General features: G+C 36.1%; 1 protein-coding gene and 1 long non-coding RNA gene across 3 annotated transcripts; one reads left to right on the top strand and one right to left on the bottom strand.

Annotated features, from left to right (window-relative positions):
- The first annotated feature begins 1,660 nt into the window (after window positions 1-1,660).
- Window positions 1,661-4,542, top strand: LOC104905930 (putative disease resistance protein At1g59780). The gene is made up of 2 exons (XM_010694586.4): window positions 1,661-4,029; window positions 4,196-4,542. The coding sequence occupies exons 1-2, from the start codon at window positions 3,067-3,069 to the stop codon at window positions 4,262-4,264; spliced, it is 1,032 nt and encodes a 343-aa protein (XP_010692888.3). The 5' UTR covers window positions 1,661-3,066; the 3' UTR covers window positions 4,265-4,542.
- Window positions 4,543-9,213: 4,671 nt separating this feature from the next.
- LOC104905929 (uncharacterized) lies at window positions 9,214-13,860 on the bottom strand. 2 transcript variants are annotated; one of them, XR_008970287.1, is made up of 5 exons: window positions 13,721-13,860; window positions 13,486-13,623; window positions 11,453-11,511; window positions 10,983-11,109; window positions 9,214-9,461 (listed from the first exon to the last, which is right to left on the bottom strand). It is a non-coding gene; the product is annotated as an uncharacterized LOC104905929 (long non-coding RNA). The 2 variants fall into 2 exon arrangements; XR_002041189.3 differs by lacking the exon at window positions 10,983-11,109.
- Between the last annotated feature and the right edge of the window lie 311 nt (window positions 13,861-14,171).

The following is a 14,171-nucleotide window of genomic DNA, read 5'->3' as shown; positions in this document are numbered from 1 at the left end:
CAAGGATATTAATGACAAACCGCATATTAGCAAACGTAAAAAGGATTAATGGGAAATCTATTGGGAGACGGATGAAGTAATATTTACAGAAACAAACCAATTAGAGCAACTAAAGATTAAATATTACTATATAGTCAATATAAATGTTCAAATAATTACTAGTTAAAATGATAATATTCACAGTAGTATAGGAATTAAACGGTTTATCTTGACATGTTTGGATTAAAAACCTAGCTCATATAATAGTTTTAGGTCGACCGACTTACCTAAATAGATTGAAAACCACAAGTTAGCGAGTTATGTCACTTTTTGACAATTCTATAATAAATACATTAGACAGTCTTTCCACATATTAGAGATAAGCCTATACATATTTTAGAGAAAAATAGTCTCTCTAATCTTTGAAGTTCTACCCAATTATTGCAAAAACAAGCCCAGTATCTTAGGTAATAGCAGAGGCATCATAATTTTTGTTCACTTACATTAAACAAATTGGAATTTATAAGGGAGAACATCATATCCACTTGCATTAATTAAATATAAATAGCCAATAAAAATGGACCATAGACCAATTAACTAATACTCCATTATTTCTTTTGCCAATATAGAAATAAGGGAAAATTTCATAAAACTACCTTTTATAATCAAAATTTTTTTAAAAACTACCTTTTAAAAATTTTCTTTCAAAAAACTACCTTATATGACAAATTTGTTTCAAAATACTACCATTTTATCATAAATGTGGTTTAATCACTAATAAATTGAGTCACTGTAAATTGCTTTTCTTTTTTCTCCTCTAGTTTCTCTCTTCTTTTCTCGCTACCCCATCGGCAACAACACCTATGACGATCGTCACTTATTAATTAGTTTAAATATAAACGTAAAATGGTAGTATATTGAAAGAACTTTGTTATATAAGGTAGTTTTTTGAAAGAAAATTTTTAAAAGATAGTTTTTTGAAAAAAGTTGATTATAAAAGGTAGTTTTTTGAAATTTTCCCTAGAAATAAAGTACATTAAAAGTAGAACTTCACATAATGGAGTTAAAAAAAAAAAGGGGAGAGAGTAATTCGCTTGAGATAGGTTTTTGCCTCTTGGATCTATGTTAAATAAACAGGAAACACACAAGTATCTTATTCACTTAGAAACATGGAAGCCAATTCTAGTAGAAGAAAAGTCAGTGAGCTATCAGCCCTTGTCTTGTTAGGGATAAAACGTCTCACCTCCAGAAAAAATCAAAAAACTAATGGCCCTAAATCGTAATCATGTAATTTTCCTCGGGCACAGGTCAGTGTACACTGTACAGTGCATGATTATACAATTATAATTACAAAGTTCACTTTCACAGTCCCACCACTTCCAACTTTTCTATATGAGAAGATATGTCTTCTTTATAAATGCAATGAGTGGTCCACAACTTCAGTACTACTACTACAGAGCATAACTATGAATTACAGAGGTAAATGTTTTTTTTTTTTTTTTTTTTGACATCAAGACAGAGGTAAATGTTGCAGCCCTCCAACCTCATCCTTCCAATTTTTTCTAAACTATCAATCTCTATCCTGTCCTTAGCCATTCTACTGAAACAGATTGCCTTAGAGATATTGGTCACACACAGCTCTCTCTAGAACAATAACAGCCATAGTTAGACCTTATTCTACCAATGGCTGTTGAAGCAGTGGTGTTTGTGGTTATCCAAAAGGTCAGAGACCTCCTGATTCAGGAATCCATAATTTTTGATAAAGTCGTTGACCAAGTAGAAGACATCAGACTACATCTTCGGCGGATGCGAGTCCTTACAGATGCAGAGGAGCAACCAGAAACCGATGAGGCAACCAAGGAGTGGGTGAAAGATTATCTGAATACATTATATAATGTGGAGGACATAGTTGAGTCCTATGTCCTCAGACTAGTACGCAAGAAGACAAAGTTTTGCTTGTTCCAGAATCATGGATTCTATCTTCATGACTTGTTGCAGAATTATGGGTTCTATCTTCATGACTTGACAGCCTGCCAGAAGTTCCGCAGGAAGATGAAGCAAATTGAGGAGGAGATCGAAAGGCTGAATAAAGGAAAACCAGAAGGCGCTAAAGATGCAAGTTTGAGAGGCATTTTGCTCGGGCAAGAACAGACGCAGCTTTCACAAGAAGAAATCACCTCTGATATGAATACAGGTAGTTTCTCCAATACAAAGGGGGTGCTCAGTCGTTATGATTCAGAAGATATAGCTATGGATGGAGATGGTAAGCCATTCTGTATTAGGGAGCTGAATGAGTCTGAGAGCTGGGATTTGTTCCAGAAGAGCTTAGGCAGTAGTCAACTCTCTGCCCCCAGTTCTCTGAAGAATCAGATTCTTGAGATATGCAAAGGCTTACCCCTCATTAATATCGTGCTTCTTGGGGGTTTCTTGTCCACCAAGAAGATGGGAGAGTGGGCCCAAGTCCTCAGCCAGTCTAACTGGGCTAGCTCCAATCTCTGATATGCTGATCTCCCTGCAGACCATAAGTTGTGCTTGCTCTACCTGACACTCTTCCCGAAAGAATTTGACCTCTCAGTACGGAGAATTCTCCGGCTATGGGTTGCAGAGGGGTTTCTGCAACGCCCAACGGGTTTGGGTGAAGATTTAGCTGCAGAGTGTTTCAGTAATTTGGTCAGAAGGAACTTGATTAAAATATCCAAGTTTAGGTCAGATGGAGGCCACAGAAAATGTCATCTGCCTGGGTTTTTATACAAACATTTGTCACCCAAAGCTCAGGAAATCAGCCTTTTTCATATCCATCAACAATCACCAGCACCACCCCGTAAAACTCCCGATAAGACACTAGCAAACAGAAGCAGCCTTTCAGAATCTGGAATCCGTAGAATTGTAGAATATGCTGATATCAAAGATTTTACTTCTGATACAAACTTTCAAAATCTGCGGTCTTACTTCTCATTTAACGTTCAGAGATATGACACTCCAGCTAAAGGAGTAGAAAACTTACGTAAAATCATAGGGGATAAAGGTTTTGGGCTGCTACGGGTGCTTGACCTAGAGGGGGTATATAAACCAATATTGCCTACGACAATGAAGCATCTATTTCAGTTGAGATACTTGGGCCTTAGGTGGACATTTCTCGATAGCCTTCCTGAATCTGTGGGTGATCTTCCTTACCTCGAAACTCTGGACCTAAAGCGCACACATATCAACACTTTGTCGAGTTCTATTTGGAAACTGAAGCACCTCCGACATCTAAATCTCCCTCAGGTACGTCTTGATATGACCATGCATCAGCCTAGTTCACAACTGCTGACACTTTGGGGATTGACTATTGATGATGGCTGCAATATGGAAACTGGGCTGAAGCAATTAGGTGAGCTACGAGAGTTGGGCATAACTTGCCAATTAAAACAATTTGATACACTGCTAATATGGATTGCAAGCTTAACTCATCTTCAGTCATTAAGCTTGACATCAAAGGATGAAAATGGGTGCCCTTCCAACCTCAGCTTGGGTCCCTCGTCAGAACTAGACAGGTGCCCTTCCAACCTCAGCTTGGAGCCCTTGTCAGAACTACACAAACTTTCTCGCTTAAAGTTGCTGGGAAAGCTGAGCCATCGACTCAATAAGGATCAGTTCCCACCAAATTTAAGAGTTCTCACATTGTCTGTCTCACACCTAAATGAAGATCCCATACAGATTCTGTCACAGCTGCAAACCCTCTCTGTCCTCAGGCTCCTGGCTAAATCCTATCTTGGACAGGAAATGAGCTGTCCACGTGGCGGATTTAGTAGTCTTCGTGTATTGAAGCTGTGGATGCTGGATGAACTGGAGGAATTCAGAGTGGAGCAGGGAGGAATGCCCAACATCAGAGAGCTACATATCCGACGTTGCCTGAAGCTGAAAGCGCTTCACAATTTGCTGCAACAAAGCACCTTAGAGGAACTGATACTGACCAGTATGCCAAAGGAATTCGAGGAAAATGTTCGTAAGAACAAATCTGAGCATACTAACCTCCAGACCAACAGCTATGAGTTTACTCCTTTGCCGGTAAGTCTCCGCTACATATAGAATTACATCTTTCCTTATGAATGAACCATCAGTTTCCATCAGATATGCAAGTTGCAACTCCAATACTCAAGTTGGTTGACTTTACTTTCCTTGCATTTGTCTTTCCTTTTTTTGTCTGATCAATTTCCATACTTTCTGATGTCAGTGGGAAAAAGATACTAGCTTGTGGCCTACTCAGGAGTGCACCACATCAATTCAAGGTACTCATCCATGAAGGGCTAGCGTAAGCATTTATTGATTCACCTGAAAGCAGAACTTCCACAGATTATATACCACTTAAGTGTGTCAGCATCAGTATAAGCCCGTGATTTGTGAGCTCCTGCGTGTAGTTCTTATTCTCATGTTTTTTTCATTTCTTCTTTCCTTTTTTTCCTTGATGAAAGGTGTATCAGAAGCAGGGAATTAAAACTCTCCCGTTCCGTTATTTTGGATTTGCCGTTCCGCGAAATCCCGTTACGGAACGCCATAATAAAATTCATGTACTTCTCGCCGCGTTGTCCGTTCCGTAACGCGAACTCGCCGCGTTAGAGCGATTTTATCCCCGTTACATCCTCTTTTTCAAACATTGGCCAATTTTTTTATGATTTAATTATATAGTTGAGGAACATGATATTCTATTAGATTTGATTTATTATGTTGTAATAATGCTTCATAAACTAGAAATTCAAATAAGATTAAAACATATTAATGTGAATTTTTTTAAAAAAATTCACGACGCACGCCGCGAGAACGTTCTATTTCGCCGTTACAAGCCGTTCCCGCGACAACGCAACCGTTCCCGCGAACGCGACCGCGAGCGCGTTTTTTTTCCCTGATCAGAAGTGTTGCCAATGCAATTATTCTTGCCAGATTTTATGCATTATGTCAAGATTCAGTATGCCGCTAAAATGCTCCTGAAGTTAATTATTTGCATTTCAGAGCAGTACAGTGATTCCAGAGAAGAATATTAATTATTATTTGGTATCACATTTTGTATTACATTATGTATGAATAAAAACTAGTACCGCTATTGTCACAAAAAGAAAAAAAAAAACTATTACCGCAAGTTGCACGATGTACGATATAGCACAACTAGCAAATACGGGTCGAACCCACAAGAATATTGATATCAAGTTGTATTACCCACTTAATTATGTGAATTCAACCAATAGTTTAAAAAAACTACGTAATTAAATAATGAAATAATAGTGGAAAACAAAATAACATAGATCAACTAAAGCAAACTAACTGAACTAAGAACATTATACGAAAACAAATCTAACTCTAAGCCTAACTCTACAGCCATTCCAATTCTAAAGAAATGATTAACTAAAAGCACTAAATCAAAAAGACAAAATCTTTATAACCATCATATAGAACTAGGCAGCAATCATCAAAGAATTGGAAACTAGAAAAGCCAACTATTGTACGTGTATAATTGATTAAATCACTAAGATTGAGAAGTAATAGATTAAGAGTACAACTAAACTTATAGGCGAGAATTCAAAGTGCAATTCTAGAAATATGGAGTTAAAATTCGTGAAATAAAACCAACAATAAGATAACATAACTACTACTAGATGAGATCAAGCAATGGAAATATGGAATTGACAGAACAATTAAATATGAAATCAAGGAAAAGGAACAAAAATACCAGGAATCTTGCAATTGAATTAAATAACGAGAACTACAGCAAAGCGGACCAATTGTAGTTCTGGCGCTATCACCGGCGGGCCAACAAACAACGAAGATTTCTCTGTGTCTTTTACTCGTAGTAATCAGTGGTTTTGTTTTTTATACTTGTTTGGGCCCATTAAATTCCCCCAAGGGTTCTATGACATGTGGCACCGCCACCTAAGCTCCGTGGGTCCCACCCGCTACAGCATGGCTAGCCAGCATTGGGAGATTCAAGGGCCCCACAGAAATCATTCTTGAAAAGATATCTCCAATCCCTAGGTGAGCTGTCCCCTCCAGCACACCATTTCCTAGGGGTCCTCACCACTATAAATACCCCTTGTCACATGAATCCAAAGGTATTGAATTCTCACCTAACTAACCTGAGTTTCTCACTCTAGACTCTCTCTCCACCTCAATCATCAACTGACTTGAGCGTCAGAGGGGTGATCCCGGAACAACTCCGGGTAGTTTTACGTGTTCTGTAGGATTCCGGTGAACAGATAATCAGCTCTGCTCGGACTAAAGGACTTGCTCAGCACAGACCATTAACCTTAATTTTAACCTTAATTTCTAAACAGAAACAATACCCAATTGAACAACCCCCTAATTAATATAATTGGGAAGATTACTTAGGAGAGGAAAAAGGAACTAATCTGATTTTTCCATTATTCCCTAGAATTTACTTTTTTGAAGAATCTTCGAATTGAGGAGATTATTATCCGTTGCCTTATTGCGTTTAGTGTAGAGGTGAGAATAGGAATGTTTCCTATTCTTTGGCTCAATGCTGCCACCAGTAGAACAAAGGAGGAGAAGACTTATTTTTGGTTCCATATTATGAATCATGTGACACGTGAGAGTATAATATGTGGGCTGCTGCACTATCTTCTTCTTTTCTTCTCTATGTTTGTTGGTTTGGTTGTTTGCTATTTGGGCTTGTACTCATTTATTTCGCGAACCGAACATCTATCATGATTTAAACCATTAAATGGGGTTGATCCATATGATGGTAATGTTGGCATTGATGATTCTGCATTTGATAATTCTCCTAATTATCCCCTAATATTTGGTGGGATTGGTGCAACTTTTTATCTTACAACTTCCATTATTGGTGCTGGGATTATGGCTTTGCCTGCTGTAACGGGTGTTCTACGGTTAGGTTTAGGAATGGTTTTGATAGATGTTATTGGATTTTTTTCTCGGACATTCACTACACATTGTAAAGGAACGTCGTATGGGGAGGTCATGAAGAGGTGCGTGAAGAAGAAGGTGGTTGGGGGACTGCGCGGAGGGGAGGCTACGGTGGTGGTAGTGGTTATGGTAGGGTACAAAAGAGGAAGAAGTAGAAGAGGGAGAAAGAAGAAAAAACACTCGGACGGTATATGCTATATACGAGAGGAAAATAGCATCGATGAAACAATTATAAGAAGCATCTTAGTTTATGGGTATTTGTACCTAAATTGCTTAATTAGAGAGTAGTATAAAGCTCCAATAGCTATAGGTCATAGCATAAGTACATAACTTTGTTCTATAGTTCCATCAATCCCTCAAATTCCAAAAATTCAACGACGAGGACAATGCAATCCTTACTAGTTAATCCAATATGATGGAGCTACCTGAATGAGTCACGATATCATCTTCAATGATCATCCACAAACATCCTCTACCTCTGCACCCTTTTGTCAAGTGTTATATAGTACATGCTCCTTAGCTTTCATAAAAAAAATTTAACATCAAGAAATTTTTTTAAGTTCTAATATATAATAGATCAAATCTCTGAGTAGAAAGCTATACACCATAGATCAATATTTCACATTGTTTAAATTTTCATTTCTTTGTGAAGAATATCACCTCAACTGGCACTCAGACATTTATAACAGCAATAATCCAATAAGCATCCGTACTTTGTCAAAGCTTAGGACCGTACAGACAGATAATAGACTTACCTATTACTTACTAAAGCATTCGTGGCATCTTTTTTACAACAAACATCCAACCCCCCCCCCCCCAAAAAAAAGAAAATGGAGAATTGCTTTCTGAATCTTGAGAAAATGATTACCCTGTACTAAAATACTACATTCCCTACTATCTGTCTACTAGATCAACCTTCCTTCCATAGTTCTACCATAACATCAATACCAATGACCTATTGATGTGTTTCTTGAACCAATAATCACTTAATTTAGGCTCTTTGATGTAGTTTAGTGGCTTTTCTACATGAAAGATTGGATCTTTATTGACTCTGGAATAAATCTTAATTTAAAAAATGGTTCTTTAGTGTTTCTTGATTGATTCTTTAATGAAATAGTAACAAAAACAAAATATAGTAACCAGGATATGAAGAACTTAGGCGTATTTCGTCTCAAAGTTCACCTAGGGTTTTGGATTCTCTCCTAAATCTTTAACTCACAAGAATTAACTCAAACATAATCTCTATTTCTTTCATATGGCCGAAAATTCCTAGTTATATTAAGAGATTCCTAAACTTATTAAAACTAGTAAAGCTTAAAGGATAAAGATAAATAACAAACTACATTATCTATCTAATTCACACGCCTATTTTAAGATAAGTATAAAAATGAGACTCCTAATTAGACTCAATGACAAAGAAATTAGACTCCTATGTATAATATATAGGATTCCTTTATCAATAAAACATTTAAATTAAAGCAATTAAAAAGCAATTAAACTACATAGTCTCCTAACAGAACTAGGATACTACATAGATGTCCTAACAGGACTAGGACTCTTCACCAAATTACCTTTAGTCACGCATCATACTCCCCCTGTAGAAAAAAACTTGACCACAAGTTTTAGTCTTCGAAGCATGGGACTAAGTCACATGAAGAAAATGTTGCACATATGCCATCTCCTAACAATACCTTGAATGTTTCATAGCCTATCTTTTCAACAATTACAAAGGGTCCTTCATCCATAGGCTCTCCATTCTTGTAATTCACATGAAGTTTTTGAGCAACAAGTGACAACCATATTTTGTCTCCTAGGGTCAACTTAGTGCCTTGGCGTAGTTGTAGTACTTGTTGTCTACCTTCCTTCTTGTTACTTGCAGTTTTTAGGACTTCATGATGGCACGAACTCACACACACATCTTGCTTCCCTTTCTCTTTACCTTGCGGGGTAGCACGCCTTTTTGGAGGCAAAGATTGTAAGATCATGCGTTTATCACCCATCAAAACCAAATAAGCATTAGTTTTGCCATTATGCATCACATGCCTATCAATTTGCCATGGACGACCTAGTAATAACGAGCATGCAGTCATGGGCAAGGCATCACACCATAGTTGATCCATATATTCACCCACACGGAAGCCAACTAATGCTTGTTTACGCACCCAAACGCCATCATCATTTAACCAGCTTAGTTTATATGGATGCAGATGCTTGCGAGTTTGTAAATTCTGTAACACCCCCACGACTCTTCCTTATATAAACTAGGAGAAATTACGGGAGTTGTTATGCCACGCATGATAATACGTAAGGCTAATCAGAGAATACAACGGAAGTCTTTTAAAATAAACTGGAAATACTTTAATACAACTGAAATAAGAAAGTATGTAAATGAATTACTAGTCCCATCTTCAAAATAAGTCAACCCTTGACCCCATTGGTCATGTAAAGTCAAACATGAATTCAAGATAACTTAAATAAGAAAGTACTCGTGTACTAAAACTCCCATCTGGATGCTTATGATTCCCATGCACATCAAGAACTTGAATCTGCAACTTCTTCTCTAAACTCTGCTCGCCAAATGGGTCATCACAGGGTCGAGGAAAAACAACCAAAAGAAAACAAAGAAACACATACATCAGCAACGCTGAGTACATAACACAACTAAACTAATGCGAATGCATGCAATCCTCAACAACTTCGGCTTGCATTTCTTATGACTCTACATGCGACAAGCGTATAACTGTACTTACTGAATACTTCTTTTTAATATTATTTGGCAATGAACGGGCACCGTCCTCCTCTTGGAATCATACGTGTTACTATTCCTTGTGTAAGAGATCTCACATCTCTTACTAAAGTTGCATGAACTTTAAATAACTTGACTCGAGAAATTTTAAGCTTCTTAGTAATGAACGAGGGAGAGAATGAGCCTCTAGACTCAACATCTCAAAGATAGAGAATACGAGTGACACCTAGTCCACTCAAAGATCTTGATAATTGGAATTCCATAAACTTGCTTGATAAAATAAAAGCATTAGCATCGTTATGCTAAGCCATATGCAGGAGTATAGTTTCACACTAGCTCCCCCCTTATGTTCAGTACTCATGGGGGATCCATCCTAAGAGTTTTATTGCCAAAGCCCATTATGTGAGACACAATCACAATAATATACGTCTAGCAAATAAATTAATTTCTTATCTTTCTTTAACAAGTGAAAGCAACAAACACTATAATTAACTCAATTCTAAATTCTTTGAGACCTTGCTCATCTTATTACTTTAATGACTCCATGAGTCCTTTCTGACTTTCTTAAGGATCCATGATCCAATCAATTGAGTCCTTTCTCAATGATTCAACTACTTGTGAGACCTTGCTCAATAACTTTAAAACTTGTGAGACCTTGATCAACAAAATATAACTTCTCATGAGACCTTGTTCAATAATATATATATATATATATATTATTATATTATATATAATATATTATATATATATATATATATATTATATATATATATATATATATATATATATATATACACATATACATATATATAACTTCTAATGATACCATGCTCAATAAAATGTATAACTCAAATGAGACCTTGCTCAATAAAATATATAACTTCAAATGAGACCTTGCTCAATAAAATAAATGACTTCTAATGAGACTATGTTCAAAATAAAATATTCTCAGGCAAGCCCTATGATATGGAAATGGTAGTAATTATATAGAATTCTAGTTCTGTTAGGATTCTATGTAAATTAGGGTTTTAATTTTAGCATTATTTTAATTAAGTGTTTAAATGATAAAGGAATCCTATTAATTAGGAGTCTAATTCCTTATCATTGAGTCAAAGTAGGAGTTTTAATTTTCCTAATTATATTCTGATAAGGCGTGTGAAATAATATAGATAAGTATATGATAATTATTTATCTTGATCCTTAAGATAAAGATAAATAAGTTTATTTGTTTTACTAGTTCTAGTAGGTTTAGGAAAACTTGTACTATATAATGAGTTTTTCGGCCATCAATAATAATTTAGAGAGTTTTTTGAGTTAATTATTGTTTCAGGAGAGAATCCACCTTGTTTCAGGAGTGAATCCAAAAACCCTAGTTGAACTGTGAGCCGAAATACGCCTGAGTTCTCCATATCCAAAAACCCTAGTTGAACTGTGAGCTGAAATACACCTGAGTTCTTCATATCTTGTTACTAAATAAAAAAAAATAAAAAAACAACAAAAAAATACAAACTTTCATAAACCGAATCCACTAAACTACATCAAGAGCCCAAACTAAGTGAATTCTTCATTAAGATTCACATCACCCTAGCTTCAAGAATAACTTTAATAACTTTAATCATACTCAAAAGCAATAATCATCAATCACATGCTTTTCAAATATAGAAATAACTCAAAAGTTCAATTCCTAATCTCCTTTCTAAGTTCTCAACATGCACTCAAACAATTATAAGGCATAAGCCTCTCCTTACTCCTCATGCTCAATAAATAATCTTTAATATACTAAAGTCAAAGGTCAAAGTCAAGTGTATGTACCTTGATAACACATAAAATCAACACTCAAAAGTTTGACTTGCTTTTATTATGCTTGAAACCTACCAACAATAAAATACTATCAATTAGTACTTACCAACAACAATTGAAGGCTACTAATAAATAAAAATCAGCATTTTAAAAATAATAATAAAGCTGATTTTTCTTTAAAAATGCTTTAAAACTATTTTTAAGTCATAAACTTGAGATCATTTACTAGTAGGCAAAATCCACTATATAATAATACTTAAAACCTCTTAAAAGTTAATTTTTTTTTTTTTGACCGGACTTAAAAATTAATTATTTATTACTTTAAAAACTGCTTTAATTTAATAAATAAATACTAACAAAAAAATATTTTTTTTTTACAAGTGGTTCGAACACCACAAATCTCAAAAACTAACCCAACCGACGCCACCACGAGCACCACCTGCACCACCACTGGTGCGGCGGTGGCAGGGCGGCGCTCATGCCCAGTCGGCTGTCACCTACTGCTGGCCGGCAGTGGCCAAGCACTCCCGTCGAAGCTCGCCGGCGAACCACCATCGTGGTGGCCGGAAATCGCAAGGCCAAAAGAGGGGCGAGAAGAGAGAAAAATATGGGAGAAAACCCCTAAAAATTCAGAAAAATAATAATAACCTTTTTGCTTCCCTTTGATATTTGCAAGATCTTCCTACAATTTTCAAAAACAAAAAAAAACTAGATTAGAACTTAAGCTCTGAAGAACACTAGTGTTTGAGAGAGAAAAGGAATCCTCCTTATTCCTTTTTGAAGAAAGTGGCTAGTAGAATGATGGGAAACTTAGGGTTTCCCCCTTTTATAATGGTAGTCAATTTCGTCAAAAGACTAAAATACCCTTACTCATCAAATTGCCAAAAATACATTTGATGATGAAATGCCAAAATAATCTTCCTACTAATATTACTAAAATACTTTCTTGAAAAGACTAAAATACTTCTTTGTGAAAATACTCAAATACTCCTTTGGATAAAATGACCAAAATACCCTTCTGCTCTTAAATACATTTGCCTAGCTCGTCTCGGCTCGTTTAAGTCTCGAGCCGAGCTTTGACCGAGCCGAGCCCGAGCTGCTCGCGAGCTTGTGAGGCTCATTATCACCCCTAGTCGTAAACAGCAACCACCAATCAAGACATGCATTACCAGTTTTCTTTTCCACTCAAAAACTAATTCTAGGAATCATTGATAATACCAGAGTACAAAACCTTCCTCTGTTTTCTAATAGTTGCAACACTTTCCTTTTGGCAATGCTTTAGAACCATTGCAAGAGTCACTTTTTTGACGTGTAGTTTCTCTCTCTATATATACATGTAATTATTTATCTCTCATTCTCTCTTCCTTCATTATGTAGGCGGTATATCCCCTAGAAGGTTCCCCCCCCCCATGTTGCAACTATTAGAAGATGAAATAATTATAATCTCTAATCTAATCTAATCTAATCTTTAATATGAGCAATTCACAAATATTCCACATCTTAGGGACAAGTATTTGGGGATATCCCTGAGACCCTGACTTCTAAAAGGCATTTTGGGAGCTTTATTGACTAATAATATTAAGGCATGTTATGACTCTCGAAGATGCACTGATACTCCCACTACCTAACAACTCATGAAGAGTATCTGTTTCTAATTCTGAAAATTTGTTAAGAGCTCCACCATAAAGCATAACCACACACCAAACGTCCGAACCTCCTATTGCTATACTACCTCCACGCTCTCCCAAACTGAAAGCACCACTAACCCTTCAGCATACTAGACTACTAGTACTGTAGTGTATTCAGAACAAATCATAAAAAATTGAACTTCGAACTTCCAATCCAACTTTGACTCCGTGTAGTCTACTAGGGCTTCCCAAACAACCACTACTACTTTGTTATATGAGTTTACAAAGAAAAACTTGCCTGATATATATATCCCTACCAATTCCAACATTTCGATTTTCGATAAACCAATTTTCAAATTATTCATCAATATCAAGCACTAAAAACTGCAAAAATAGTAATTAAGTTTCAGAATTTACCAAACAAATCCTGTGCGTCACAAAATCCTTCATTTCCGCCAAACTAAAGTCCTCCTGACATTGCAACAGGTTCACGCACTCCATCAAACACCTTGCGCGCACTAAGTTAAGATTTAAGCATTCCGAACACCTTCGCCGCTGCTTAGATTGATCAAGAACAGTTTTTTATCTTCATCATAAGCCATAATCTAAGAAGAAAAATTACAATAATAAAAATGGAATGCTATTATCTTACTTTTGACGAAAAATTCTATCAGCTTTTTTAATTGGAATGTCGTCTTCTTCTTACAAAAATCTACTTCCATAATCGCCTACTTTGATATTAAGTGATGCAGACGAATCAGAAGAGTAATTACGATTAAGGGTGCGTTCTGTTCAACTTAAAAAATTAAGTTTCAGGTCCAATAAGTTCAGATAAGTTCAGATAAGTTCAGATAAGTTGCAATAAGGTCTAATAAGTGCAATAAGTTCCAATAAGGTCTAATAAGGTCCAATAAGTTCCAATCAGGTGCAATAAGTTCCAATCAGGTGCAATAAGTTCCAATCAGGTCTAATAAGGTCCAATAAGTTCAATCAGTCTAATAAGGTCCAATAAGGTCCAAATAGTCAATGTTTAAAAACATTTGTATTATTGTCCACTATTTTGTTATTCATAATTTCATATCACTATTAGCGGATTATGTTAT

This window comes from Beta vulgaris, chromosome 1 (genome assembly GCF_026745355.1).
Source record: "Beta vulgaris subsp. vulgaris cultivar EL10 chromosome 1, EL10.2, whole genome shotgun sequence".
NCBI classification, from domain to species: domain Eukaryota; kingdom Viridiplantae; phylum Streptophyta; class Magnoliopsida; order Caryophyllales; family Amaranthaceae; genus Beta; species Beta vulgaris.
The sequence above is the reverse complement of the archived record's forward strand: the minus strand, read 5'-3'. Positions and strand labels throughout refer to the sequence as shown.